Consider the following 27,049-nt stretch of genomic DNA (forward strand, 5'->3'; position numbering starts at 1 on the left):
TTAGTATTATTAAAAGGAGAACAAAATTAGAAGATTCATACTATCTGATTTCAAGACGCTATAAAGCTCCAGTAATCAAGACTGAACAATATTAGCATGAATATAAACATGTAAACAAATGGAGCAGACTATAGATTTCAGAAATAGACTCACCCATCTAAGGCTGACTGATCTTGACAAAGGTGCCACTAGTTCAATGGAGAAATAATCGTCTGTTCAGCAAACAGTGCTGGGATAACTGGACATCCATAAACAAAAAGGTGAGCCTTGTCCTTTACCTCACACCATATACAAAACTAACTCAGAATGGATTGGAGACTAAAATATGAGCTAAGACAACAAAACTTCTAGAGAAAAAAAAACCCTTTGATCTTGAGTTAGGAGACAAAATCACCAAATAGGAAAAAATTGATAAAGTCGACTTCATCAAAGTTAAAAACATCCACTCTTTGAAATACACTGTTAGGGAATTAAGAAGCAAATCACACACTATATTTGCAAAGCATATATCTGGTACCAAGAATATATTTTTTAAAGAATTTTTGGCCAGGCACAGTGACTTACGCCTGTAATCCCAACACTTGGGGAGGCTGAAGCAGGTGAATCACTTGAGGTCAGGAGTTTGAGACCAGCTTGGCCAACATGGTGAAACCTTGTCTCTACTAAAAATACAAAAATTAGCTTGGTGTGGTGGCAGGTGCCTGTAGTCCCAGCTACTTGGGAGGCTGAGGTGGGAGAATCGGTTGAACCCGGGAGGCAGAGGTTGCAGTGAGCCGAGGTCGTGCCATTGCACTCTAGCCTGGGCGATGGAGCGAGATTCCATCTCAAATAATAATAAATAAATAAACGACAAGTGGCTGAGCATGGTAGCTGACACCTGTAATCCCAACACTTTGGGAGGCCAGCGTGGGTAGATCGCTTCCACTCAGGAGTTTGAGACCAGCCTGGGCAACATAGGGAGACCCACCTCTACAAAAATGAGCCCGGCGTGGTGGTGTGCTCCTGTGGTGCCAGCTACTCGGGAGGCTGCGGGGGGAGGATCTCTTGGTCCCAGGAGGTAGAGATTGCAGTGAGTCAAGATCGCGCCACTGCACTCCAGCCTGGTGACAAAGCAAGACTCTGTCTCAAAAAAAAAAAAAAACGTATATTGAAAAAGGCAAGGTCAAGGTGGCTCAAGCCTGTAATCCCCAGCATCTCTTGGGAGGCCGACGGGCGGATCAATGAGGTCAGGAGATCGAGACTCCCACCTGCTTAACCCGTGAAACCCCTGTCTCTACTAAAAAAATACAAAAACTAGCCGGCTGCAGGTGGCGGGCTGTAGTCCCAGCTACTCGGGAGGCTGAGGCAGGAGAATGGCGTGAAACTGGAGGCAGGTATTTTCGTGCAGCTGGAGATCCGCCACCGCACTCCAGCCTGGCGATGAGCCAGACTGCCTCAAAAAAAAAAAAAAAAAAAGAAAAAGGCAAAAGATTTGAACAGATACATCAAAAAAAGACAAATAGCAAATGAGTATTTGAACAGATGCTCAGCATCATTACTTGTAAGAGAAATGCACACGAAAACCTCAGTGACAGCTACTAGAACAGCCAACAGGCCGGGCACAGTGGCTCACACCTGTAATCCCAGCACTTTGGGAGGCTGAGACAGGCGGATCACGAGGTCAAGAGATGGAGACCATCCTGGCTAACACGGTGAAACCTCGTCTCTACTAAAAATTTAAAAAAGGCCGGGCGCGGTGGCTCAAGCCTGTAATCCCAGCACTTTGGGAGGCCGAGGCGGGTGGATCACGAGGTCAGGAGATCGAGACCATCCTGGCTAACATGGTGACACCCCGTCTCTACTAAAAATACAAAAAACTAGCCGGGCGTGGTGGCGGGCGCCTGTAGTCCCAGCTACTCCGGAAGCTGAGGCAGGAGAATGGCGTGAACCTGGGAGGCGGAAGTTGCAGTGAGCCGAGATTGCGCCACTGCACTCCAGCCTGGGGGACAGAGCAAGAGACTCCGTCTCAAAAAAAAGAAAAAACAGCCAACACCACCAGGTGCTGAGGAGGGCACGGAGCCACTGGAACTCACCCGTGCTGCTGAGAACACAAATGCTATATCCTCTTTGAAAAGCAGCTTGGGAGTTGCATGTGAAATTCAGCATTTACCACCCGGCCAGCAGCTCTGCTTTGGTTATTGTACTGTTCAGCTCTAGAATTTCCACTGGGGGATCTTTAATCATTTTTTTGGTATAGACGGGGGTCTCGCTATTTGGATTATTGTTTGCAGGGGTGTTCTGTGGGGTTTTGAGCAGTGGCAGTTTCTGAGGTCAGTCAGGGTTGTTCTGGCTGCAGCGGGGCTCTTCATAGCTTTCCCTTTGCAGGAGAACAAGCCTGTGGTTTTACTTGTTTCTCTTACTCTAGAGGAGCTGTCGTTTCTGAGAGCACTCTTGGGCTGAACTTTCAAATAAAATGAGTTTCCTCGGGGAGCTTCAGAGCTCTTTCCTTATGGAAAGAGCCTCTCTCCCCACCCAGGCTCATTCTCTACCACTGCTCTGGGCACTGGGCAGGACAGCAGCCTCTGATCTTCTTGGCCTGGCTTTCCCAGCATGGGTGCTCTACCCTGCAGTTTTAACCCAGAAAGCCTGAATTGTATTTAAAACGTGTGGTTTTTAAGGCCAGGCACGGTGGCTCATGCCTGTCATCCCAGCACTTTGGGAAGCCGAGGTGGGTGGATCACTTACGGTCAGGAGTTCAAGACCAGCCTGGCCAACCTGGTGAAAGCCTGTCTCTACTAAAAATATAAAAATTAGCCAGGTGTGCGGCTTACTATAATCCCAGCTACTCAGGAGGCTGAGGCAGAAGAATCGCTTGAACCCAGGAGGTGGAGGTTGCAGTGAGCCAAGATGGTGCCGCTGCACTCTAGCCTAGGTGACAGAGAGAGACTCCATCTCAAAAAAAAAAAAAAAAAAAAGTGGTTTTGAAAATGCTTTGGCCGGGCGCGGTGGCTCAAGCCTGTAATTCCAGCACTTTGGGAGGCCGAGACGGGCGGATCAATGAGGTCAGAAGATCGAGACTATCCTGCCACGGTGAAACCTCGGCTCTACTAAAAATACAAAAAACTAGCCGGGCGCTGCATGGCTTCGGTCCCAGCTACCGAGGCTGAGGCAGGAGAATGGCGTGAACCCGAGGCGGAGCTGCAGTGAGCTGAGATCGCTACCACTGCACTCCAGCCTGATCTATTGTGAGCTTGGTGACTCTGGTTCCAAAAAAAAAAAAAAAAAGAGGCTTCATGCCGTGGCTCAAGCCTGTAATCCTTACACTTTGGGAGGCCGGCGGGCTGATCACTTAGGTCAGGAGATCGGTACTATCCTGGCTAACAGGGTGAAACCCTGTCTCTATTAAGAAATACAAAAACTAGCCGGGCGAGGCGGGCGCCTGTAGTCCCAGCTACCGGGAGAGGCTGGAGGCCGGAGAATGGCGTGGAACCTGGGAGCGGAGCTTGCAGTGAGCTGGAGATCCGCCACTGCACTCCAGCCTGGCTTACAGAGCCAGACTGCCTCAAAAAAAAAAAAAAAAAAAAAAGGAAAAGAAAATGCTTTAATCAGGTGGGAGCTGCCGGGAGGGTGGTCAGAGACCTGGGTGTCCTCAGCCTGCTGTGGCTGTGGCAGAGCTCCTCTCTGAGGCGTGGGCAAGGTGGAGGAGGGAGCCCCTGGCGTCTTGGCCACATGCTCCAGCAGCTTAGTCTCTTCAGCTTGGAGTCGGTGAGGATGAGAAACTCTGGTGGTCTGCCCAGCCCGTGAGATCCGGGAAACCTTACTCGGGAACTGAGGGGAGAAGGGTCCCCATCTTCCTGCTCCCCTCCCCTGAGTGTAGTGCCCATCATGGCGAGCTGGGGTGAGAGGGAAAGAGGAGACTGAGGTTCAGATGCCACCAGGCTCACTGTTCGTACCAGGCGTCGGTAGATTTTACTCCATAAGTGTTTATCTGTTAACATGCCTTTAGGACAGTTTTGAGACCTTAAATGGTTTAAGTCAGCTTTGCTTGTTTCACAGGAAGTACTTCCACGAAGGTCCTCGCATTGCTGTCCCAGCAGTGGATATCTCTCCATTTTCAAAGCGTAGTTTTGCCGGATGTTGAATTTTTATGTTTTGTAGAGATGGGATCGCCGGATGTTGAATTTTTATGTTTTGTAGAGATGGGATCTCGCGATGTCGCCCAGACTGGTCTCCAACTCCTGGGCTCAAGGGATCCTCCTGCCTTAGCCTCCCAAAGTGCTCGGGTTACAGGCCTGAGTCCCACACCCGGCCAGTATACAAAGATTGAGTGGCAGGGTCTTTTATTTTAATACTTTTATTTGTTTTGGTTTGTTTTTGTTTTTGTTTGGAGATGGAGTCTCGCTCTGTCGCCCAGGCTGGAGGGCGGTGGCGCAATCTCCACTTACTACAACCTCCACCTCCCAGGTTCAAGCAATTCTCCTGCCTCAACCTCCTGAGTAGCTGGGATTACAGGCGCCCGACACCACGTCCAGCTAATTTTTTTGTATTTTTAGTAGAGACGGGGTTTCACCATGTTGGTCAGGCTGGTCTCAAACTCCTGACCTCAAATGATCCACCCACCTCAGCCTCCCAAAGTGTTGGGATTACAGATGTGAGCCACTGCACCAGCCATTTTAATACTTTTTTTTTTTTTGAGACAGAGTCTCGCTCTGTCCCCCAGGCTGGAATGCAGTGGGGTGATCTCGGCTCACTGCAACCTCTGCCTCCCGGGTTCAAGCGATTCTTCTGCCTCAGCCTCCCAAGTAGCTGGGATTACAGGCACCCGCCACCACGCCCAGCTAATTTTTATATTTTTAGTAGAGATGGGGTTTCCCCATGTTGGCCAGGCTGGTCTCGAATTCCTGACCTCAGGTGATCTGCCCGCCTCGGCCTCACAAAGTGCTGGGATGACAGGCGTGAGCCGCTGCGCCCGGCTGTGTTACACTTTTTGTCTCACAGGTCTCTGAGGCTCTGTCATTTTTGTTTTTGTTTTTGTTTTTTTGAAACAGAGTCTCCTTCTGTCACCAGGCTGGAGTGCAGTGGTGCAATCTCAATCTCGGCTCACGGCAACCTCTGCCTCCAGGGTTCAAGCAGTTCTCTTGCCTCAGCCTCCCAAGTAGCTGGGACTACAGGCACAGGCCACCACGCCCAACTAATTTTTTTTTTTTTGTATTTTTAGTAGAGATGGGGTTTCACCATGTTGACCAGGATGGTCTCGATGTCTTGACCTCGTGATCCGCCCGCCTCGGCCTCACAAAGTGCTGAGACTGCAGGTGTGAGCCACCGCGCCCAGCCGGCTCCTCTCCTTCTTATTCCTTCTTTTTTCTTTTTTTTCCTCATACTGAACCATCTCAGTGGACCTATCTTCATGTTTGCTGACTCCTTCTCCTAGTCAGATATGCTCTGTCACCCAAGCTGGAGTGCAATGGCGCGATCTCAGCTCACTGCAACCTCCGCCTCCCGGGTTCAAACAATTCTCCTGCCTCGGCCTCCTGAGTAGCTGCGATTACAGGCATGAGCCACTATGCCTGGCTAATTTTGTATTTTTAGTAGAGACGGGGTTTCTCGATGTTGGTCAGGTTGGTCTCCAACTCCTGACCTCAGGTGATCCACCTGCCTCGGACTCTCAAAGTGCTGGGATTACAGGCGTGAGCCACCATGCCTGGCCCCTCTGGTTAACTTTTAATCTGAATTATTATACTTTTCAGTTCCATAATTTTGATTTCGTCCTTCTTTACAATTTTTATCTCTTTATTGATACCCTGTGTTTGATGAGATGTCATTCTCATACTTTAGTTCTTCAGATGTAGTTTCCTTCAGTTGTTTGAACATATTTGAAATAATTGACTTAAAATCTTTGCCTGGTAAGTCCAGTGTCCAATGTTTTGGCTTCTTTGGGGACAGTTTCTATTGATTGTTTTTTTTTTTTTTTCTCTGTGGATGGTGTATGGGTCCTAGCTTCTTGTTTCTTTGCATATCTCGTTGTGTTTTGTTTTTTTAACTAGAGTCTTTGTTTGTTTGTTTGTTTGTTTGTTTTTGAGTCTGTTACCCAGGCTGGAGCGCAGTAGCTCGATCACAGCTCACTGCAACCTTCACCTCCGGAGCTCAAGGGATCCTCCTACCTCAGCCTCCTGAGTAGCTGGGACGACAGGTGTGTGCCACCACACCTATTTAATTTTTGTATTTTTACTAGAGACGGGGTTTTGCCATGTTGCCAAGGCCGGTCTCCAACTCCTGAGCTCAACCAACCCACCCGCTGTGGCCTCCCAAAGTGCTGGGACCACAGGCGTGAGCCAGCACAGCCGGCTGGAGAACCGGAACTCTGATAGGTTGAGAGTGGCAGCTCTGGAGCTCGGGCTCCCCCGCCTCCCAGGATTTGTCACTGCTGCTGTTTGTTGTGGTTATCAGCCCGGTAGCTTTTCAGGACTGCTTCTGTAAAGGTTCTGTTCTTTCTTGTTGATGGCCACTGCAGTCTCTGTTCAGTTCACTGATGTGGGTCGGGACGGGGCGGAAATGTTCTCGAGGCTTGGAGCCAGCGAGTCTCCGTCTTTTTGGGGGCTGTGTGTGTGCTGGGGACGCCTTCAGCACTCGGCCAGGCCGTGGACAACCCGGCTGTGCTTCCCTTCCTGCTTACGCAGAGCTCAAGGTCAGCCAGAAGCGAGAGCTCAGGGCTGGCTCACACGTGGACACGGCTGCGGGATGTCCTGGAATATCTCAGAGCTTCTCAGAGCCCCTAGTGGCGCCTCCTTCTCCCCAGCTGCCAGGCACTGCCTCAGGCAGCCCCAGCGTTCAAAAATCGCCTCTAAGTGTTTCAACAAACACACCTAGGCGAACAGCTTTTTTATTCAGGAGAGCTTCAAGTCAAATCAGAGACAGCCTTGTGCGTGGACTCCTAGGCAGATGCTGCCAGGCCTCTGGGAATGGGGCCTGGGAGGAGCCCAAGCCCTGGCCCGCCCCGCAGCAGCTGCCAGGACACTGGTTCCCACGAGGACTGCAGCTGTTGGTCTTCAGGGCTGCGGATGGAGTGGGAATAGGGCACGTTAAAATGCCACAAAGCCTGGCCGGGCACGGTGGCTCACGTCTGTAATCCCAGCACCGCAGGAGGCCGAGGTGGGCGGATCACTTGAGGTCAGGAATTCAAGACCAGCCTGGGCAACATGGTGAAACCCCATCTCTACTAAAAATACAGAAATTAGCCGGGCATGGTGGCACCTGTAGTCAACTACTTGGGAGGCTGAGGCACGAGAATCACTTGAACTTGGGAGGCGGAGGCTGCAGTGAGCCGTGTTCATGCCAGTGCACTCCAGCCTGGGCAACAGAGCAAGACCCTGTCTCAGAGGAAAAAAAAAAAAAAAGTTCACACAGCCCCACCGTTCTTACTAAGATTCAGCTGTTTTTCTGGAATAAATGCTCCCCGTGCTACTGTAATTCTTTGGTTAATTTTCAGAGTTCTGGAAAGTTGGCTTGGCGTTTTTCACCCTCTCTCTCCTGCCTTGGGTCCTTTCCGTGATTGGTTCCCTCCCTAACGCATGCACATCCCTGTTTATTTCGCGTCTCTCTATATTGGAAAGCGGTTCTCCACTTCTAGTGCTATACCACGGGGGTTTTTCTGGCTTTTTTCCCTGTTTGCATCTGCAGCTCCCTTCCCTGGCAGGATAAATCTGCCCCACTGCCCTTCCCGTTTCTTCACTGGGTCAGCCGCCCCTTCCTGTGCAGACACCCCTCACCTCTCTCTGGCCCTGCTTCAGGCCCCCATTCCCTGCCGTGTGGGCTTCTCGCTGTCCCCTAAGCCTTCAGTGCCCCCTCTGAGCCACTATGGCCACGGCCAGCAGGGATGCCTCCCTCGCCAGCTCCTCCTGATAGCTCTGGGCCTGAGCTTGGGAGAGAAATGGAAGAGGAAGAATATATGCAGTGTTTGACTGTCTCTGTTTCTCGTCTCACGTCACAAAACAAGAATGAATTTGGATTTCTGAACGCAAATGTGTTTTCCTCTGGAGTAATGAAATCAGGGCTCAATTTCCTTTGCTGTTCCTAAGGGAAATGTCCTGCTTAAACACCCATCCCGTGGGCATGGGCCAGAGTGCATCGGGTGCTTTGTGAGTGGAAACGTGGCCTTCTCTAGAACCCCTGGATAAAGCTAAATGCCTGTCCCATGGGCGTGGCCAGTGTGTGGCAGGTGCTTTGTGAGTGGAAACGTGGCCTTCTCTAGAACCCCTGGGTAAAGCTAAACCCCGTCCCGTGGGCGTGGCCAGAGTGCAGCAGGTGCTTTGTGAGTGGAAACGTGGCCTTCTCTAGAACCCCTGGGGAGGGGCTTCCCGGCTGTGAGGAAGGCCCCGCATCTGCCCACCACCCAGTCCTGGGCCTCACAGTGAGGATGCAGGTCACGCTGCACAGATGAGGCCCGTGTGGCAGGTGGTCCCAGGAACGAACTCGCCTCCCCCCAGCCCCCTGGGCCTCCCATGGCCCCAGCCCCATCAGGTGGAACGTGCACTGCCTGCGCTCCAGAAGGGGTGGCCTGGGGAAGGGTGGTTTGGGCGCGCTGCCTCTTGCCACCACGCGTGACCCACCGTGTGTCTCCCTTTCAGAGTGGGAACAGCTTCCATGTGTTCGACCAGGGCCAGTTTGCCAAGGAGGTGCTGCCCAAGTATTTCAAGCACAACAACATGGCCAGCTTCGTGCGGCAGCTCAACATGTGTGAGTGCCGCCTCCGAGGTGGGGGAGGCGGACCTGCAGATGGTGGGACCCCAGCAGGAGGACCCTGTGGATGAAGGACGGAGCCCCCTGTGCTGGCTAAGGGCATGCCATGGAACCCAGCAAGCCTGGGGGCCGGGGGCAGCTGCCTCTTCCAACGGGGAGGGTCCTCGTGGGTATGAACCTGGGGTCCCCAGGGAAGAACCGTGAAGCCCGAGCTGTACTCCATGTGTATCGGGCGTGGGGAGCCCTGTGGGGACACAGGGTCTCACTTAGACCAAGACCACCCGGCCACCAGGCGTGGGCTCTGAGGGGCAGGGTGGGGTCTGACCGTGGCCAAGCTCCGCAGCAGCCTCCCAGGGCAGTGGCCGCTCTTTGAGGGGTCTTGGTCCCACCCTGAAGCAGAGCCGCCCCCTTCCCTGCTATGTGCAGATGGTTTCCGGAAAGTGGTCCACATCGAGCAGGGTGGCCTGGTCAAGCCAGAGAGAGACGACACGGAGTTCCAGCACCCGTGCTTCCTGCGCGGCCAGGAGCAGCTCCTTGAGAACATCAAGAGGAAAGTGACCAGTGTGAGTGCCGGCCCCGCACCCTCGCCCAGTCTCGCCTGCCATGGCTCTCCCCGCCTGGCCCTCCCTGAGAGCTCCCACTCCAGCCTGCCTGCTTCCTGAGGGACCCACTGCAGTGGACGAGCCTGAGCCTGCCAAGCTCCCAGGCCGATTCAGTGACCCCTGTCCCTCTCGGGGATCCAGGTGTCCACCCTGAAGAGTGAAGACATAAAGATCCGTCAGGACAGTGTCACCAAGCTGCTGACGGATGTGCAGCTGATGAAGGGGAAGCAGGAGTGCATGGACTCCAAGCTCCTGGCCATGAAGCAGTAGGTCCCACACCAGCACTGTGGGCTGCAGCGGGTGCTGTGGGGGCAGGGCCCTGTCCAGGGCTCCAGGTGCTCAGCCCCACCTCCTGCTCCACCCAGATCTATTGGGCCTCTGCCCCAGCCCCGCCGCCCATGGCTGCTGGGACCGGCCATTCTCCACGTGCAGAAGGGGGTCCAGAGGGTCCCTGTTCTGCACGTCCCCAGCGCTCTCTGGGCCATCCTGGCCTCCCGGGGTGTTGGCTTCCGCCTGGGCTCCGAGCTTGGCGGGACCTACCAGCCTACTTTTGAGGACAAGCCCTGCACAGCAGACCCATCCCACCCGCCTCGGGCCTGGGGTCAGACGCATCTCAGGCCCTTCCTGGAACCTCTACCCCACACGTGCCTGGGCCTATGGAGCTAGCCCCACAGCCCCTCCTCACCAGGACCCTGCGGCTCTGGGGAAACCTTAGCAGGGGCCTGACACATGGTGGCACCTGAGAAAATGAGGCAAGCCCACCTCGGAAGGCTGGCTCAGGTCTCGCATCCACTTTGGGGCTCCAGGCATGCGGGAACCCCAACCCCAGTTGGCCCCAAGAAGACTCACAGGCTTGGCGGGGCTCAGCCTCCCAGAGCAGCAGGAGCGCGCTCACGGCCCTGCTCAACTGGCTGGGGACAGCTCTCCCCCACCCCGTGGGGACACCTCTGAGCCACTTCCAGGCCTGGCCCTGAGCACCTGCGGGACCCGGGACAGCCGGTGTCGCAACTGAAGAACGTCCTCCCTCAACCTGGCTTCTCAGGCCTCAGAAGGGCGGCTCAAGGGTCTGCTCCTGGCCTGTGTCCAAGGCAGCCCTCCAGGTGTTGGCCAGGATGGATGCCAGGATCTGGGTGCACCTGGATCCTGGTGCTCCCGTCCCCAACACCCTACCTGACACCAGGTGTTCCTGTCAGGGAGGGGGCAGTGGGACCAGCAAGCCCTGGCCCTGGCCCCCAGCCCTCCACACAGCAGTTCTCATCCTGGGGTGGGCCAGGCCAGACATGGTCATACTTAGCCCTGCTCCTGCCTGGTGGACGGGGAGGGTCTGTGGGGCTCCCTCAGCCCTGGGGCTCCTGGGATCGGGCCCCACTGACCCAGCCTGGTCTGTTGCAGTGAGAATGAGGCTCTGTGGCGGGAGGTGGCCAGCCTTCGGCAGAAGCATGCCCAGCAACAGAAAGTCGTCAACAAGGTGGGGGCAGGGCCAGAGGGCCGGCGGGGGCCCCACAAGGGCCGGGGTGACTGTGTCCTCTCTCCCCACAGCTCATTCAGTTCCTGATCTCACTGGTGCAGTCAAACCGGATCCTGGGGGTGAAGAGAAAGATGTGAGGTTTTGGGGACGCCTGCATCCGCCACCCAGGGCCCAGGGCCGTCCTCCTCCTCTGTCAGCTGTGCCCCGAGGTGGGGGGTGGCGGCTGACCTGCACCCTTCCCCACAGCCCCCTGATGCTGAACGACAGCGGCTCAGCACATTCCATGCCCAAGTACGGCCGGCAGTTCTCCCTGGAGCACGTCCACGGCTCGGGCCCCTACTCGGTGAGTGCTGGAGGCAGGGCACCCGTCCAGGCCTGCGGGCGCAGTGGGGTGTGCTGCCCTGGCCGGCGCTGCACGAGCCTCCTGTCTTTGATTGCAGGCCCCCTCCCCGGCCTACAGTAGCTCCAGCCTCTACGCCCCCGATTCTGTGGCCAACTCCGGACCCATCATCTCCGACATCACCGAGCTGGCTCCTGCCAGCCCCGTGGCCTCCCCCGGCGGGAGCATAGACGAGAGGTGGGGGCCGCATCACCCCAGCCATCCTGTCCCCCAACGAGGCGAGCCCCTGTGGGCCCAGGGCAGAGTTGGGGATGAGGTGGGGCTGGCCAAGACACCAGCTAACGTGGCCCCCCTCGTGTCCAGGCCCCTGTCTAGCAGCCCCCTGGTGCGTGTCAAGGAGGAGCCCCCCAGCCCGCCTCAGAGCCCCCGGGTAGAGGAGGCGAGTCCCGGGCGCCCATCTTCCGTGGACACCCTCTTGTCCCCGACCGCCCTCATTGACTCCATCCTGCGGGAGAGTGAACCTACCCCCGCCTCCGCCACAGCCCTCACGGACGCCAGGGGCCACACGGACACCGAGGGCCGGCCTCCCTCACCCCCGCCCACCTCCACCCCTGAAAAGTGCCTCAGCGTAGCCTGCCTGGACAAGTGAGTGCCGCCCCACCCACAGCCCCTGGAGGCACAGCCCTGGGCTTCAGCTCAGACTGTCCCAGAGGGCTGAGCAGGGCAGCTGGCAAGACAGGACCCTACCCCTAACCTCAGAGCTCGGGGCTGGGGAGGGAGACAGGTGCCAAACAGATCACCCCACAATCCCAAACGCCACAGAAGCCAAGGGCGTGTCCGGGCAGGCTGCTGGGCCCTGCTCTCAGCCACCCCTCCTGCTGCTGCCACCCTCTCGCCACAGGCCACAGGTCCTGGCAGGTCATGCTGCCCAGACAGATGGCAGGAGATGGTGAGCAGGGCCTGGCCTCCACACCCCCAGGCTTGCCCAGCCCCTGCCTGCAATGGGGGCTCTTGTTTTTGTATCTTGCAGTTTGGCTCGCACTCCACAGATGTCTGGGGTCGCCCGCCTCTTCCCCTGCCCCTCTTCCTCTCCGCATGGCCGAGTCCAGCCAGGGTTAGCGCTGACCCCACTGGGGTGGGAGGAGGGCCCTGCCAGAGCTCGGGCCCTCCCACACAGCCGTGGACCAGACCCAGCCTGACGGGGCATGAGCATCGGGTCTGGGCGGCATCGTCCTAAGCTCCTCTGTGGCTGGGGCTCAATGTCATCATGGCTCCCCTGGCCATGGGCCTGTGGTCATTGCCTGTGACAGGGACAGGTCTCCCTGGCCTGGCACGGCCTCTGGTGCTGGCAGGATCCAAACTGTGGTGCTGACTGCACTTCCTGCCAGGCGGGGTCTCCAGGGCACCTCTGGTACCCAGCCTGGCTGCCTGTCCCATGGCCCAGGTGTGCCCCATGGCCTAGTGCTTTCTTGGTCACAGCCACCAGACCGTGGGTCTCATTCCCACAGCAGCACCAGGGCAGGGACTGAGCCACCCACACACTGAGCACAGCCCCAGCCGTTTTCCCAGTGTAACAGGAAACCTCACCAACCCTGAAAACTGAAATCCCTGATCCTCGTGCTAGAGCTGAATACGCCCCTTGTCTCCTGGGTCCTCTGCCACCAAGGCCTCCAGGCCTCATGGCGAAGGGATGCCTAGCATGGGCCCAGCCGCACCCGAGGGCACAGAGCCTCCACCACCTTCCAGGCAGTCCTGGAATGCACTGCCCCCCTCCAGCCTGTGCAGGCATACACGGGGGTGCGGCCTGGGGGATACAGTCAAGGGGAGCCCTTCTCCCACAGGAGCGCATCGGGGTGTGGGGCCTAGGGCACTGGTTCAGCTACCCCCTCATCCCGGGCCAGGAATGAGCTCAGTGATCACTTGGATGCTATGGACTCCAACCTGGACAACCTGCAGACCATGCTGAGCAGCCACGGCTTCAGCGTGGACACCAGTGCCCTGCTGGACGTGAGTCGCATCCTGTCCCGCCCCGCCCCGCCCCGCCCCGCCCCCAGGTGCTGTTCTGACTTCCCTCCCTCCTCCGCAGCTGTTCAGCCCCTCGGTGACCGTGCCCGACATGAGCCTGCCTGACCTTGACAGCAGCCTGGCTAGTGTGCGTAGGCGGGCGGGGGGTGAGGGGGAACAAGACCAGCAGGAGCGCTCACGATACCATCTCCACCCCACAGATCCAAGAGCTCCTGTCTCCCCAGGAGCCCCCCAGGCCTCCCGAGGCGGAGAACAGCAGCCCGGATTCAGGTGAGCCAAGTCCCACCAGCCCCCTCTCTGCCCCGACCCCCCACCGCCTTGACACCCCCACCCCCGCAGGGAAGCAGCTGGTGCACTACACAGCACAGCCACTGTTCCTGCTCGACCCCGGCTCCGTGGACACCGGGAGCAGCGACTTGCCGGTGCTGTTTGAGCTGGGGGAGGGCTCCTACTTCTCCGAAGGGGACGGCTTCGCAGAGGACCCCACCATCTCCCTGCTGACAGGCTCAGAGCCTCCCAAAGCCAAGGACCCCACTGTCTCCTAGATGCCCCGGAGGAGCTGGGCCAGCCGTGGCCTGCCCACCCCCACCCCCAGTGCAGGGCTGGCCTTGGGGAGGAGAGGCAGCCTCGAGGTCCTGGGCACTGGTGGGTTGGCCACCACAGCCCCAGTAGGACAAACAGGGGCTCAGGTCTGGGCAGCACCTCTGGTCAGGAGGGTCACCCCGGCCTGCCAGTCTGCCTTCCCCCAACCCCGTGTCCTGTGGTTTGGTTGGGGCTTCGTAGCCACACCTGGACTGACCCTGCAGGTTGTTCATAATCAGAATTGTATTTTGGATTTTTACACAACTGTCCCATTCCCTGTTCCATAGAGATATACAGATATATACACACAGGTGGATGGACGGACGGACGGACAAGACAGGCAGAGATCTATAAACAGACAGGCTCTATGCGGTGGCCTCCCATGTGTTTCCTCTGTCCCAGGGTAGTACGGTGGATGGGGGTGCAGTGAGGAGGAGCCCAGGGCACAGAAGGGCTGGGCTGCAGTGGCCTCCTGGGGGAAGGCGGACGCTTGCAGCTAGCCCCATGCCTGCCCAACTCCGCAGGACCAGAGACCGGGGTGGGCACCCTGGCCCTGCAGGTCTCTCGTTGTCAGAGGACCACCAGGAACCCCATTCCCAAGGTGTTTGCACTCAGGGACAGGGGATGCAGGGCAGGCACACTGTCTTCCTGCCATAGCCAGCGCCCTCCTATGTAGGCACAGGCAACAGGAGCCTGTCCCATAGCTTCAGGGTTTTCCACTCAGCCTGGTGGAGGAAGGGAAGGGGGCCTGGGGTGGGCAGTGGAGCAGGCTTTGCTTCTTTATCTGGCAGCAACAGCTTGTTCTTGAGCTCCATTGGCCAACAGGTGGGGAGAGGCACAGGAACCTATGTGGGATGGAGGAATCGAACCCACACCTGTCCCCCTACCAGGAGCTCACCCACTACCACCATCCTCAGCAGGGCCCAAGGAAATGCCTCCACCTCAGGGCCCACCAGCCCCCACTGGGGTAGAGGAAGGGTACCACCAAAGTAGCCCGCTCTCCCCCCACACCACCACAGTCCAGCAGGTTGCTGATGAGGCCCCCAGTGCAGTCCTGGGACCCTGTGCAGGGCCTTCTCAAACACCTGCCTTGTTGGGCCATAGCTGCAGGTCTGGGGGCACCAGGGCCTGGTCCAGTCTTGGGATCTTTAATCAAGCAGTCACCCCAGCAAGGTAAGGCAGCAGCAGGGCCCTGGGGTTACCCCTGACCTCCCACTGTGACCAAGGGGTGCCCCATCTGTCCAGCTTGGTGGATTGCAGGGCCTGGAAACAAGGTGTCCTGAAGGCTGTGGGGCTGCACTGTCTGCACTGCCCAGCTTGGTGCCAGAAGAGCAGAGGGCAAGGCAGGCCTAGGGATCAAGGGTGCCCCAACCTCGTGGAGGGCAGCTGAGAGCCACCTGCACACCAGATTCCAAGTGAAGGAGAGAGGCTGCCAAACTGAGCCCTGCCCCAAGGCAAATAGCCATGGACATAGCCATTGTGTACTGTAGCCCCTCGGCTTACCAGACCCACACCAGAAAGGCCCTGTGGACTGCCCATCCCTGGGCCACCCTGGCTGGAGCCCACTTCCAACAAACACAGGGCGACCTCTTCCCGAGCTGAGGCTGAGCACGGTGGGTGCAAGTCGGCCAAGCAGGCTCATCCTGCACCAAGCCAGAGTGCTGATTCCCTCACACCCAGCAGGGGTGGCGCCAGGAGAGGATGCCTGAGCTGAGCTTTTCTAGGTAGGGGAGTGTGGGGAATGGGGGTGTCTGCCTGGCCTTGCACTCCCCCTACCGGGCATGCCCACCCTGTTGCAGTGGAGCTGCCTCTCCCCAGCAGGTCCGGGGATGTCAGGCCTCCTGGCCCCTGGAACAGCTGTCCACATGGCTCTGGCAATCACCCTTGTGGGTGTGGCCATACCTCCCACCAGTCCCCAGGCCCCTGGCAGGCTGAAGAGGTCACTGGACAGCACTTTATTGACATCCTCGGACCCGGGGCAGGGTCAGCAAGACTCCCAGCTGGCATCAGCCTGTGTCTGGCCTGCTGTCGCCATCCCTGAGGGGTGCAGGACAGAGCCCCATAGGGGCAGAGAGGCCTCCCTGGGACAGGAGGAGGGTGCTGTGCAGCCAGGCCCATCCCCAGCACTCGAGGCCCAGGAGGAGAGGCGGACTCTGGCAGCGGGTGTGAGGTGGCAGTGAGAAGCCAGGCCCTTGGGTGCAGCTCAGGCCCCTGCCACCGGGGCCTCATAGTTGAGCACGTAGTAGTCATGGACGTACATGAGGACGGCTATTGGCTGTCCAATGATGAGCGTCAGCCATACAGCGGCGTTGCCATAGTTGCCCTGGAAAAAGCGGCCCACGAACCAGGCCAGTGGGATCTGGGGAATGAGGGGCCAAGTCAGTCGGCCATGGTGACCACAGGGCTGGGGGCTTCAGGGTCCCTGGGCATGGGGGGGTCAGCCCAAGGGCTCAGGCAGGGGGTAAGTGGGTGAGGAGGCCACGTAGGGGTCGCTCACCTGAGCCATCATGCCCGTGAACGCCCAGAGGCGGAACATTCGCAGAGGGACGCTCACCAGGTACTGAGGTGGGAGGGAGAGAAGATGTCAGGGAGGGGGAACCAGCCATCCCTGCCGTGGGCATACCCCTGCCCAGGGATGAGGCAGGACGTCCCACAGAGCACTGACCTCATGGAAGAAGGCCGAGGCCAGGAACACCCCTATCCTGGCCATCCACCTGCTGCTGCCCCGTCGAAGCATGGGCTTGTAGAAGTGTCTGCAGAGGGGGAGTGTGGAAAGGGGTTCAGGGTCACGGCCATGTTCCACATCTCACACACACACACACACACACCCCACCTACCTGATGCACCACTTGTGCACGGGGATGTTCCAGTTCTGCCAGAAGTAGGTGACAGACTCGGAGTTCCTAGGGGCCAAGAGACCACAGGGGGATCAGAGCACACCATGGCCCATCCCAGCCCCCAGGGACACCCCAGGGACACTCACCACCAGTCCCGGTAGAACTCCCGGTCTCCAAACTGCATGAGCTCAGCCACGGCATTCAGGCAGGAGTGGAAGAGCCAATAGAAGAAGATGAGCCAGATGAGGTGGTTGGGGACCTGGCAGGGGGTGGGGGTGGGCACCAAGTTCTAGAACCTTCCCCCACATGCCACCATGCCCTCCTGTCCCGCCCACGCGCCACCTGTCCGCACTCACCGCCAGCTTCAGGAGGCGCTCGATGATGCGTGAGTAGTCCATGTCCTGCAGACACAAGCCCTTCAGCCAGCCGTGCTCCCAGCCACTCCCCAGCCACCCCAGCCACAGGAGCACCTGGGCCGCTCACCTTGAAGGGCTTCATGGAGTTCTGGATGGTGGGGACCATCCACTGCAAGGGAGGGCACCGTGTCAGCTCCCAGCCACACCCAGCTGCACCCAACCCCACCCCACCCCACTTACCTGCTGGATCAGCCCCACCTGAAGCTGGGTGAAGAACAGCTAGGGGGGAACCAGAGAGCAGCCAGCTGAGGCCTTGGTGAGCCTGGAGGACCCCAGCCTCCAGTGGCCGCCCCCAGCCCCCAACCTCACCATCTCAAGGATCCGTCGCAGCAGAAAGCGCTTCCGGATGCGGGGAGAGCGGGGAAAGTTGAGCTCGTAGCACAAGGTGGGGGCGAAGAGGAAGTAATAGAGATCTGGAATGGGCATAGGGGATTGGTTCCAGAACAGACCCGGCCTGTGCCCCGCACCTCAGCCCCACAGAGGTCCTCACCGCGGTAGGTCAGGTTGTCCGGGTAGCTCACGGTGTGCGGGGCAGCGGCACTGCTGGCTTTCTTCCCCGCAGAGGCTACGAACACAGCAGAGTGGGAGGCGGGGAGTGGGGCCCTGCTGCTGCCCAGCCCCTCAGCGGGCAGCCCCAGCCCCCAGCAGCCCCTTACCAGCCTTGGCCCTGGCCCTGCGGCACCACAAGTTGACATCACGGTAGGAGAAGAGCTTGAGGAAGAGGATGGTGTGCACCATCAGCGCCAGCAGGGAGCCCACTGTGGGAGAGGTGGGCTCAGGCCTCCACAGGGCCACAGCCAGAGGCCACGCCCGTGGCTGGCCCAAGACAGCTGGGCAGGGTGGGATGGGGGCGCACCTGGAGTGATAGACTCAACCAGTAAGACCACAGCCGCTGGGAAACACAGAATGGTGGCCAGGTTGGCCACATGCAACAGCAGTCCCGCCTGCTCCGTCAGGGCACCCTGGAGTGGGGGGCAGAGTACTCAGCCAGGGCTCCTATTGCCTGGGGGAGGGGCTGCCAGGCCCGGGAACAGCTCCTCCCAGGAGCGCACACAGCAGGGTAAGCACACACAGGTGAGGGGCACTGCTTACCACCGCCAGGCGCTTCTCAACCTGGAACGCAGCCACAGCAAAGACATTGGCCGCTGTGGACAGAAGCACCAAGGCACAGGTTCAAGGCCACGTCAGCCTGATTCCCACCCAAGGCCCTCCTCAGAGCCCAGCTCACCAATAACCAGGCACGGGGCGGGCCAGCTATAGGGATCCTTCAGGAACAGAGAAACCACCTGGATGGGGTCCACCAGGATGCCATACCTGGGAGTGGAGGAATTGGGGCCTGAGTGGGTGGCAGGTAGGGCTATGGGGCAGGGCCTGGACAGGCCATGGGTGGGGCAGGGGTGGGACCTGGCAAAGGCACTCACTTGATGAGGTTCTCCAGAAATAACCGGGCATTGCTCAAGATCTGCGAGGGACGGACAGGAGGGTGCAGCCCCTTTAGTCCTGGCCACAGGGCACTCACCCCAGATCCTCCCGACACCTCTGGGCACTTCCCCAGCCTGAGCTCAGGGTGGCAGCCTCAGGCTTGCAGACCCAGCCCTGTCTGGTCTCCATGCCACTCTCCGAGACTTAGCACCCACCTCAGCCAACACCAGTGCTGGGCAAGGGGAAGTCCCTCCCTGTCCCCATCACACCAGAGGGGCCCGCATGGAGGGAACAGCCAGCAAGACCAACCAACCCTGTCAGACGCGTGGGCCTTCAGGAGCAGAAAGACCAGCTGCTGAGCTGCTCACATCCCTCCTGCTGAGCCAAGCCAGTGAGGGACCCAAGGCTCCCACAGCCAACCACACCAGAGAGACAGCCCCAGAATACAGGCCTGCCCAGGGAGGCCTGCCCACAGCTGAGCCCTAAGGAACCAGTCCCTACTGGTGGCCCAGGCTGAAGGGAGGGAGTTGCCTACCCTTTCTCTGCAGGAGCAGTGCCCAGCTGTGTGGCAAGGGGGGCTGGGCCTGGAGTGCTTCCCAGGGCTTCTGCCCTTCCTACCTCTTCTGCTTCCTGCAGCCCTCCAAGCCTTCGACACTTGGCTCCAAAGCAACTTCCTAGGACTGAGCCCCCATGGGAAAAGGCTCCTGGGACTAGCCTGGAGCTGGGTGCTTGGTCTCCCTCTGCAAGGACAGGAACCTCCTCCTTCATCTTACAAGCACTACCAACACCTCCATGAGCTGGGCCCCAATGCCACAGACCTGGCTTACCACCCAGAGCTCAGGCCTCACGCGGTGGTGAACTGGTGCTGGGGAAAAGGGTCGCTGGCAAGGAAACACTGAGGGTCTCTTGCCTGGGTGGTCAGGGAAGGCTTCATGAGAGAGGAGACTGCTTCAGAGAGACAAGGGCCACTGCCCCGCCTCCCTCAGTTGCAGGGCTGACACACAGGCCTTCTGCACGGACACATGTGGCCCACACTGTCACTGGCCTCTCCTGAGGGCTGACAATAGGCAGGTGCCAAAGCTGCCAATGGGCGGTACCCATCTCCAAGCCCAGGCCACAGAGGGAATGCAACAGGCAGCCCAGAGCGGGACACATGCCCGGGACTGGGGGTCATGGGGGAGCCAAAGCAGGGAAAAGGCTTCAGGGCTGGACCAAAGGGCCAGGCAGGCCCAAGAGATTGGGGAGAACACACAGTGCTGCCTGGGTTGCACAAGGCCCAGCCTGGGCCAGGAATGGGCTGCGTCTCCTGAGTGCTGGGCTGGCGCTGGGCCCACTGTCCTCCTGCCTGGCCAGCTTCTCAGCCACCAGGCCTCGTGGGCCTCCACAGCTGGCCACCCCCAGGGAACCTCCCAGGACTATGGGCAGTGGGGGTGTGGATGTGCAGCCCCTTCCACGTGGTTAGCCACAGGAGCAGCACCCAAGGCCAGAGACAGACACGCCTGGGTGAAGGTCAAAGGCCTCGAGCCACATCAGCCCTGAGTGGGGGAGGCTGGACCCAGACAGCCCTTGCCCCTGACCTGCCCTGTGGGTGCCCCTTTGAGCCCTAGATTCCAACTACTTCTGGGGTGGGGCTGGCAGCCCCACCCCACGAAGTGCCAGTGGGAAGCAGACCCAGAGGCATCAGGCCTTGGACGTGGCACAGGGCTCCATCTAATCACCTTCCTGGGGGGCTCCTAGGACCCACAGCTGAGGGAAGGGGCCAGGAGGACTGCAGAGTAGTGGCCAGGCCTGCACGGTTCCATACCCACGCAGGCCATGTGGCATAGCACAGGAAGTTCTTCTCACATCCCCTGCCAGAGAGGCCTTGTGTCCACAGAGCATGCAGTCCACTCTCCCACCAGCCTAGGGCAAGACCGCTCCACCCTGCCCTCCATGGAGGCCCTGCACCCCTCAGACCCAGCTCACAACACACAGGCTCCAGCCAGGCACTGCTCGGCCTCCCCACGCCCACACCACATCTGCAGGGCCCTCCTGGGATCCAATGGGGAGCAGCAAGTATATGGTGCACGGGCGCCCAAGTGACCACAGCAGGGGCAGCTACTGCCACTCCCCTCCCCAACAGTCCAGTGCTGGTGGCCACATGGAGGTGCAGCCTGCTCCACACACCCCAGCCCACAGGGGCTCCAGCCCCAACACCCTGGGTGGCAAAGCCTGTTCCCAGGCAAAGGCCTACCTGGGGCAGAGCCCCACCTAGACCTAGACCTGCTCCCAACACCATGTCCCACTCACCAGCATCACCACACACCAGTTCAGGATGCCACGGTAGTTGTTGAAGCCACTGTCAGAGCTGAACAAAGAATCCTGCAGGCGATGGCACCTGACAGAGCACAACACAAGCACCCGCTGAGTGGACACCAGCAGGGCAGGGCCGCCCTCGCAGGATCCAGGCCCCCACCCCAGCCTCCTCGTCTGCCCTCAGGCCCCACTCCCTATTTACAACCAGGAGGAGAAACCAGGCAGAGCCACACTGTGGCCTCAAGACCTACAGCGGGCAGAGCTCTCAGGACCCCTAGAGCCTGCACCTCCAAGCAGTGGGAAGAGCACGTCAGAGTCAGGAGAAGCAAGCTCAGCTGGCCCTGCCTGGACTGGACCTACATGGAGCTTGGACACTCCAGGTCTCACTCTCCAGAGGCCTCTGGCCACTGCCACGCACTCTGGCTGTGGACTAGCACTGGGGCCACAAGCAGGGTCCCACCTGGGGATGGACCAGGGGGCACTGCCCAGCACTGCGGGGACCAAGTGGTGAGGGTTGAATCCACCCTATTCAGTGGGCCCATCCCAGCACCCGGAAGCCAAGGGGTCCCCCACACTTGGACGTGCAGGCTCAAACTGGCAAAGGCAGGCCAAGCGCCAGCCACACACCAGCCTGACATGCACCTTCCCAGAGGCAGGGATCCAGCCCTCATGTGCCGGTGTAGCATCCACTTGTTTGTGATGTGTTCCAGCCCAAGCTGAGGGGGCTGAAAGGAACCCACCCAGGGCTAGGTGATTGCTGGCCAAGAGGCTTCCAACAGAGGCGGGCGCCCACCCATGATCTCCCAACCAGTGCTGGAGGAGCACAGGCAGACCCTGCCTGTGGTCCTCAGCATACCGCACAGGTGGAAGAGGGCACCCAGCCCAACAGAGGGACTGCCATATAGCTAGGACAAGGATAGCAGGAGCTTGGCCAGGCCCCACACGTCCTAGGAAGCAGTGCTGGCTCACATACACTAGCTGCAGGCCCGCCTCACCCCCCAGCTGCCGTGCCACCAAGAAACCACACACAGCATTGACCAAGTCCTCAATTTTGTAAGAGGAGAGGCCAGACCTCCCTTTCCCTCCCCCATACACATTTGTCCCTCAGAGTCCCTAGGCAGGGAGAGGGGGCCTGAGAGTGATGGCAGGAGCCCCGTGAGGCAGATGCCCTCAGGGTGCCCAAGGCAAGCTAGCTAGGATTGGGGTCGACAGTCAGACGGCCCTGCCCAGGAGGCAAAGGGCCAGGGAGGCCAAGAGGCAATGCCAACAAGCCCAACCTTTGCCCCCCAAGACCAAGGTTGGTGCAACACCTGCCCCATCTACACCTACACGGTTCCTGACAAGTCTACACTGTTCCACAAAACCCAGGCAGGGAGGATGGTCACACCTTTCCCTCTGCCCATTTAGACTGGAACACAGGGGCAGGCAGCTCCACCCCAGCCCCTGCTTCTCCCAGCTCCAGCCTGAGCGTCCTGCGTCCACCCACCAGGTCCATCTTGGGCCATGCAGTGAGGCTGTGGTCTCCACCTGAGCCTCCGTCCTACCCCCTCCCCAAGTTGGCAGCTGCCTTCCCAACTGACCATGGCCCTTGGCTCATCTCCCCAGCCTACTCCACTCATTGCCTGCCCACAACCAGGAGGCTGGGTGTGGATGCCGCAAGAGCCCCAGCACCAAGACAGGAGCAGGGGCACGAGGCCCAGCTGCCCAGCAGCCTCTCTGAGCTGTCTGCTGGACTGGGCCTCTCCACTGCCCCCTCTTCCCAAAGTTCAAGCCCATTTGTTTTCAGCAGAACAATCCCAAGCCTCAGGGTTGGCCGCCTTGTACCACAACCTACCAACCACAGCTGTTTCACAACAGTGTGACCCCTGCCCCCTTTGAGCCACCAAGGACACCATGCTGGCTTTATCCGTGCCCATCTCCCAAGATGAAAACAGGAGTCGGGAAAGGGTGGTGCTTCCCAAAACTCACTGCAGACAATCCTATACAAGCTTTCTCAGGGGCCCCTCGACAGGCTTCCAAGGCCTTCCTTAACCCAGCCATGCCCTTGCCTCAGGCCCTTCACAGGCCTGACCAGCCCTACCAGGAGGCAGCACCCCCACTGCGCTACCCCTACCCCTCACAGGCCCCCATGAGCAGGAAGCCCCAGTCCACCAGTGCCCACAGAGCTCCAAGCAGCCAGTGCGGCCAGGGGCAAGTGGGCTAGAGGGCAGGCAGGCTGCATGGAGCGGCATGGGGAGGCGGGATCTGCCCCTGTGCCCACAGTACCTTTGTCCACCCTCTTACCTACTGGAGGGCCTGCCCAAGCCTCTGCACCTTCCAGCTGTCCCTGCACCCACTCCCTAGTCCAAGAAGACTCGGAGCAGCCTGCCCTCCCTCCTGCAGCCCCAGGCCCACCCAGCCAACAGGATCCTCTCAGTCTCACAGCAACACCGAGACCTTGGCACATGCCCACCCGCCACCCTGTCTCCAGGTTCAAAGTGTGTCCAAAGGCACAGGTCCCAGTGAGTCCCACACTTGGGGCCCACACAGTGCAGCTCCAGGGCCAAATATAATGAGGAGGGGGCAGAGTCCAGCTCTGCTCCCAGCTGCCACCTCCTTCCCTCTGGCCTCTGGGCTGGGCCTGGGTTCAAGATGGTTGGGGCAGGCTCCCTGCACCTCGCAGACCCTGCTGGAGAGAGGAAGGGAGAGTCAGAGAGGACACCCCAGGGACAAAACACCCTGGGAGAAGCCAGAAACCGGAAGGGCCCGACTGGGGTGCCTGTGAGCAGAGGGCTGCTGGGTGTGTGCAAAGAGCGTGGCAGGAGTGAACCACAGGCAGAGCAGAAAGGGGTGCCCTCTCCTGCCTGCCTCATAGCCTCACCTTGCCACGGGGCCGGAAGAAAGGAGCTCACACCCACAGCCCAGCCCTAGGTGAGCAGGAAGTGTCCGTGAGGGGAGGAGGCCCCGAGCTCAAGGAGTAATGAGGAAGCGGCAGAGAGGAAAGGCTGGGCTGGGCCAAGAGCTGCAGGAAGCAGGAGGGAGGGGAGGCTGTGAGGCTGACAAGGGGGTGCGCTAGAGGCCAAGTCCCAGGAGGGCAGGCAGAGCAAGGCCTGACCCAGAGAACAGGGAGAAGAGTCCAGTGGCCACAGCCAGTGGGGCCCCAAGCCCTGCTGCATCCCCAGGTCTGAGGGACAAGCACACATGGCCTGCAAGTCCTGGAGACACAGAAGCAGATGGACTTTTGGTCTCAGCCTCCCAGGAAGGCCTCACCTCTGCCATCTACTGCCCCTCTTCCCAAAGAGAGACGACCTCAATGGCAGGGACAGGGACTCACCAGGCCTCTCCCACGAGCTCTGCACCCATCCCACACCAGCAGAAGCACAGGAAAGGCTCGCTGGTTTGCAAAGCAGGAAGGTGACTACTCTCCCCTGTCTACCCCCGGATGGCAGCTTGGCCCAAAGCTGGGACTACCCTCATCTCACACTTAAAAAAACTCAATTCCCCGCTGGGCGCGGTGGCTCACACCTGTAATCCCAGCACTGTGGGAGGCCAAGGCAGGTGGATCACCTGAGTTCAGGAGTTCTAGACCAGCCTGACCAACATGGAGAAACCCTGCCTCTACTAAAAATACAAAATTAGCTGGGTGTGGTGGCACGTGCCTGCAATCCCAGCTACTCGGGAGGCTGAGGCAGGAGAATCTCTTGAACCTGGGAGGCGGAGGTTGAAGTGAGCCAAGACTGTGCCACTGCACTCCAGCCTGGGCAACAAGAGCGAAACTTGTCTCAAAAAAAAAAAAGAAAAAAAAGAAAAGAAAAAAAAAAGAGATCTCAATTCCCACATCCTCCACAGGTCATGTAGCCATCCCCACTGCCTCCTAGAGAGAGAGTAACTCCAGGAGCCACACCTCCTTTTCAGGCAGGAGGTGCCTAGGCCAGCCTCTCTCATCAGCACCCCAGACCCACAGCAGGCAAGCATCCCTCTCAGGAGGGCCACCCTCCTCCCCACAGCGCCTTCATGGCCTCCATGCCTGACCTTTGTCCACACTGCTCCATGCCTGCCTCTAGCTGAGGTTATCTTATCTCCCAGATGAACTGAGCACCCTGAGGGCCACGACAGTGCCTGCCCTCCCCCAGTCCCCTCCCCATGGTGCCCAGTGAAGGAAAGCTCTGTTCTTGTTCACTGAGAGAGCAAATCATTGCCAACTAAATGTCCAAAATCAGCCAACTTCTACCTTGATAACCTCTAGGCCCTCAGTTGCCCTCTAAATCAAAGCCCCTGAGGATCCCTGGGCCAGGGTAAAGGCCATCAAGGGGGGATGGAGGGTGGCAAGGGGATTGCTCAAGGCCAGCTTAGAGGAGGAAGCCAATGCCCAGGCTGGCCAAGTCCTCCCCATGGGCCATGGTTCTCTCCCTCCACCGCTCTCTGTCAGTCATCCAGCTGAGCCGGGTACCCGCCTACGGGTATGTCCACCACCCCAATACCCCACCCCCGACCTGGAGGGTGGAAGTCCCAACACAGAACCCAACTCTCTGTCCCTACAGCAGACACTGGTTCTGGCAACATCAGCAGTGCTCCAGGCCAGCCTAACCACTGGAGAAATGAAGGGGCCACGGAGCCACTCTCAGGAGGGTCTGCAAGGACAAGAATGCCTCTTACACTGTCCTTTGTCCGGGGCAGCTGCTGATTCCCCCATCCTCGGACAGGCCTGGGCTCCCGCTGGCCCCTCCCTGGCAGGCCAGCCCTCCTCGAGGGACTCTTTCCTACCTGCAAGGCACCGCTCAGAGCACCAAGAAGGACCCATCACCACAAACTGCCCAGATCTCATCTGACTCCTTCCAGATAAGGGGACACTGTCCAGGGCGGGGACCCCACCAGCTCGCCCCTCGAAAAGCTCCTCGGGAGCCCCTGAGGATGCACAGACCCAAGAGGATCTGAACGCGGGACCCCTGCCGGCTCCCCTCTGCCTGGGCAAGGCCAGCTCCCGAGCTCCTACCCAGTGACCTTGTCAGGTGACTCTCCCCCCTAAGCCTCAGTTTCCCCACAGAGCCCACAGGGCACACCGGTCCCCCCTTAGCCCATGTTCTCGGACTCGGAGCTCGCGCTTCGGCCAACCCCGGAGAGTCGCGGGGCCCTGGGTCAGAGGTTAGGGGGTCAGGCGCTTCGCTACCTCAGCTCCCAGTGGCCGCTGGCCACGCCGTCGTCTGCGTCCTTGCTGGGGGCCGGAGCTGGCGCGTCCCCCGCGGCTCCCATGTCGGGGCCCGCAGCAGCGTCCCGCACCTCCTCTTCCGCCGCCGCAGGCCCGCCGCCGCCGTGGCTCGAGGGCCGCGACCCTGTCCTCCGGCGCCGAGAGCCGCCCGCGCCGCCGCGGTCGCCCATGGCCTCAGCCCGCGGCAAAGCTTAGGCCCGCCGGGTTCGCAGCGCCCGAGGCCCGCGGCCCCACCTCCGGACCTTCGGCAACGGCCGCCGCCGCCCCCTGCCGGCCGCCGTAGCCCGGGTGCCCGCTCCACCGGCGCTTTCCACCCGCCCGCGTCGTGCCCGTAGGCCTCAAGGATCGCGGCCGCGTCGCTCCGGAGCCGCTAACTAACGGGCGGCCGCCTCTCACGTCCATTTGTAGTCCGCGGCCGACCTGAGGCGGGGCCTGGAGAGGCTAACGGAGAGCAGAGCACCCTGGGAGCCGTAGTCGCCGCGGGCGCGCCGGCGCAGAGCACCCTGGGAGCCGTAGTCGCTCGCTGGGCCGGGGCTGCGGGCTGCAAGTGCGTGCAGCGGGAACGGACCTCGCATCGCCCCGGCGTGGTCCCGGGGTCCTGTCCCGGGGTGCGCCGGGCCCCGGCTTCCTGGCCGCTGTGCTCCCGCCCCTCGTCCCACTTGTGTACACACGGGGTCTCAGCGACTCGCTCGGGGCAATCATTTAGGAAGCGCCTAGTGCGCCACGGTCCAGCTGCCCAGGCCCGTGTCCGCGGCGGCTCGCGTCGCCGGCCACCCAGCGCGTTGGTTTCCGCGCGCGCAGCTTACGGTAACGTCCCTGGCGCGCTTGTGCTCCGCGAGCCCTCTGGTTACCCCGGCAGGAACCTGCTTTTCTTCACCTTAGGGGACGTCAGACAAGGGCCAGGTCAGAAGACCAAGCTGGAGAAGTGCACCAGGCCCTGCGTCACCAGGACGCCTGCCTTGCACGCGACTCCCAGGCTCTCCACCTCCCCGCCTGCAGAGCCCGGCGAGAGGAGGGCGAGGGCGCGAGCGAGGGCGAGGGCGCAGGCCGCTTAGTGGTGTCTCCTCTGCCCACCCACTCCCTCCACAAGGAGCTCCACTTCCCTCAACTCTCAGGGCCTCCCAGTTTCCAACCTGGGCCAGCCTCTCCAGGATGTCAGAAG

General features: G+C 59.8%; 2 protein-coding genes and 1 pseudogene across 5 annotated transcripts in view; 1 reads left to right on the forward strand and 2 right to left on the reverse strand.

The window, feature by feature from the left end:
• The window catches only part of HSF1 (heat shock transcription factor 1), a 27,890-nt gene extending 13,790 nt beyond the window's left edge, over positions 1-14,100 (forward strand). Inside the window, exons 2-14 of one of the 3 annotated variants that reach the window (XM_009213786.2) lie at positions 8,604-8,712; positions 9,142-9,278; positions 9,459-9,583; positions 10,710-10,785; positions 10,857-10,918; positions 11,032-11,128; positions 11,226-11,362; positions 11,489-11,770; positions 12,156-12,239; positions 13,027-13,132; positions 13,212-13,277; positions 13,351-13,420; positions 13,490-14,100. In XM_009213786.2, coding sequence (XP_009212050.1) covers positions 8,604-8,712; positions 9,142-9,278; positions 9,459-9,583; positions 10,710-10,785; positions 10,857-10,918; positions 11,032-11,128; positions 11,226-11,362; positions 11,489-11,770; positions 12,156-12,239; positions 13,027-13,132; positions 13,212-13,277; positions 13,351-13,420; positions 13,490-13,695 — 1,557 coding nt within the window. In that variant the 3' untranslated portion in view covers positions 13,696-14,100. The remainder of the gene's footprint in view (positions 1-8,603; positions 8,713-9,141; positions 9,279-9,458; positions 9,584-10,709; positions 10,786-10,856; positions 10,919-11,031; positions 11,129-11,225; positions 11,363-11,488; positions 11,771-12,155; positions 12,240-13,026; positions 13,133-13,211; positions 13,278-13,350; positions 13,421-13,489) is intronic. The other 2 variants (XM_021942748.1, XM_003903266.5) reach the window with 2 other exon arrangements.
• LOC108587129 lies at positions 13,958-14,930 on the reverse strand (annotated as a pseudogene). Its single transcript, XR_004185717.1, has one exon. The product of XR_004185717.1 is annotated as an uncharacterized LOC108587129 (transcript).
• DGAT1 (diacylglycerol O-acyltransferase 1) lies at positions 13,958-26,300 on the reverse strand. The gene is made up of 17 exons (XM_003903265.3): positions 25,849-26,300; positions 20,697-20,784; positions 18,407-18,447; positions 18,214-18,299; positions 18,078-18,130; positions 17,842-17,947; positions 17,642-17,743; positions 17,476-17,550; positions 17,295-17,398; positions 17,166-17,204; positions 17,053-17,094; positions 16,926-16,970; positions 16,716-16,828; positions 16,570-16,635; positions 16,398-16,485; positions 16,230-16,292; positions 13,958-16,091 (listed from the first exon to the last, which is right to left on the reverse strand). The coding sequence occupies exons 1-17, from the start codon at positions 26,055-26,057 to the stop codon at positions 15,936-15,938; spliced, it is 1,476 nt and encodes a 491-aa protein (XP_003903314.1). The 5' UTR covers positions 26,058-26,300; the 3' UTR covers positions 13,958-15,935.
• Positions 26,301-27,049: the final 749 nt, after the last annotated feature.

The sequence above is a fragment of the Papio anubis genome, chromosome 8 (assembly GCF_008728515.1).
Source record: "Papio anubis isolate 15944 chromosome 8, Panubis1.0, whole genome shotgun sequence".
Taxonomy (NCBI): domain Eukaryota; kingdom Metazoa; phylum Chordata; class Mammalia; order Primates; family Cercopithecidae; genus Papio; species Papio anubis.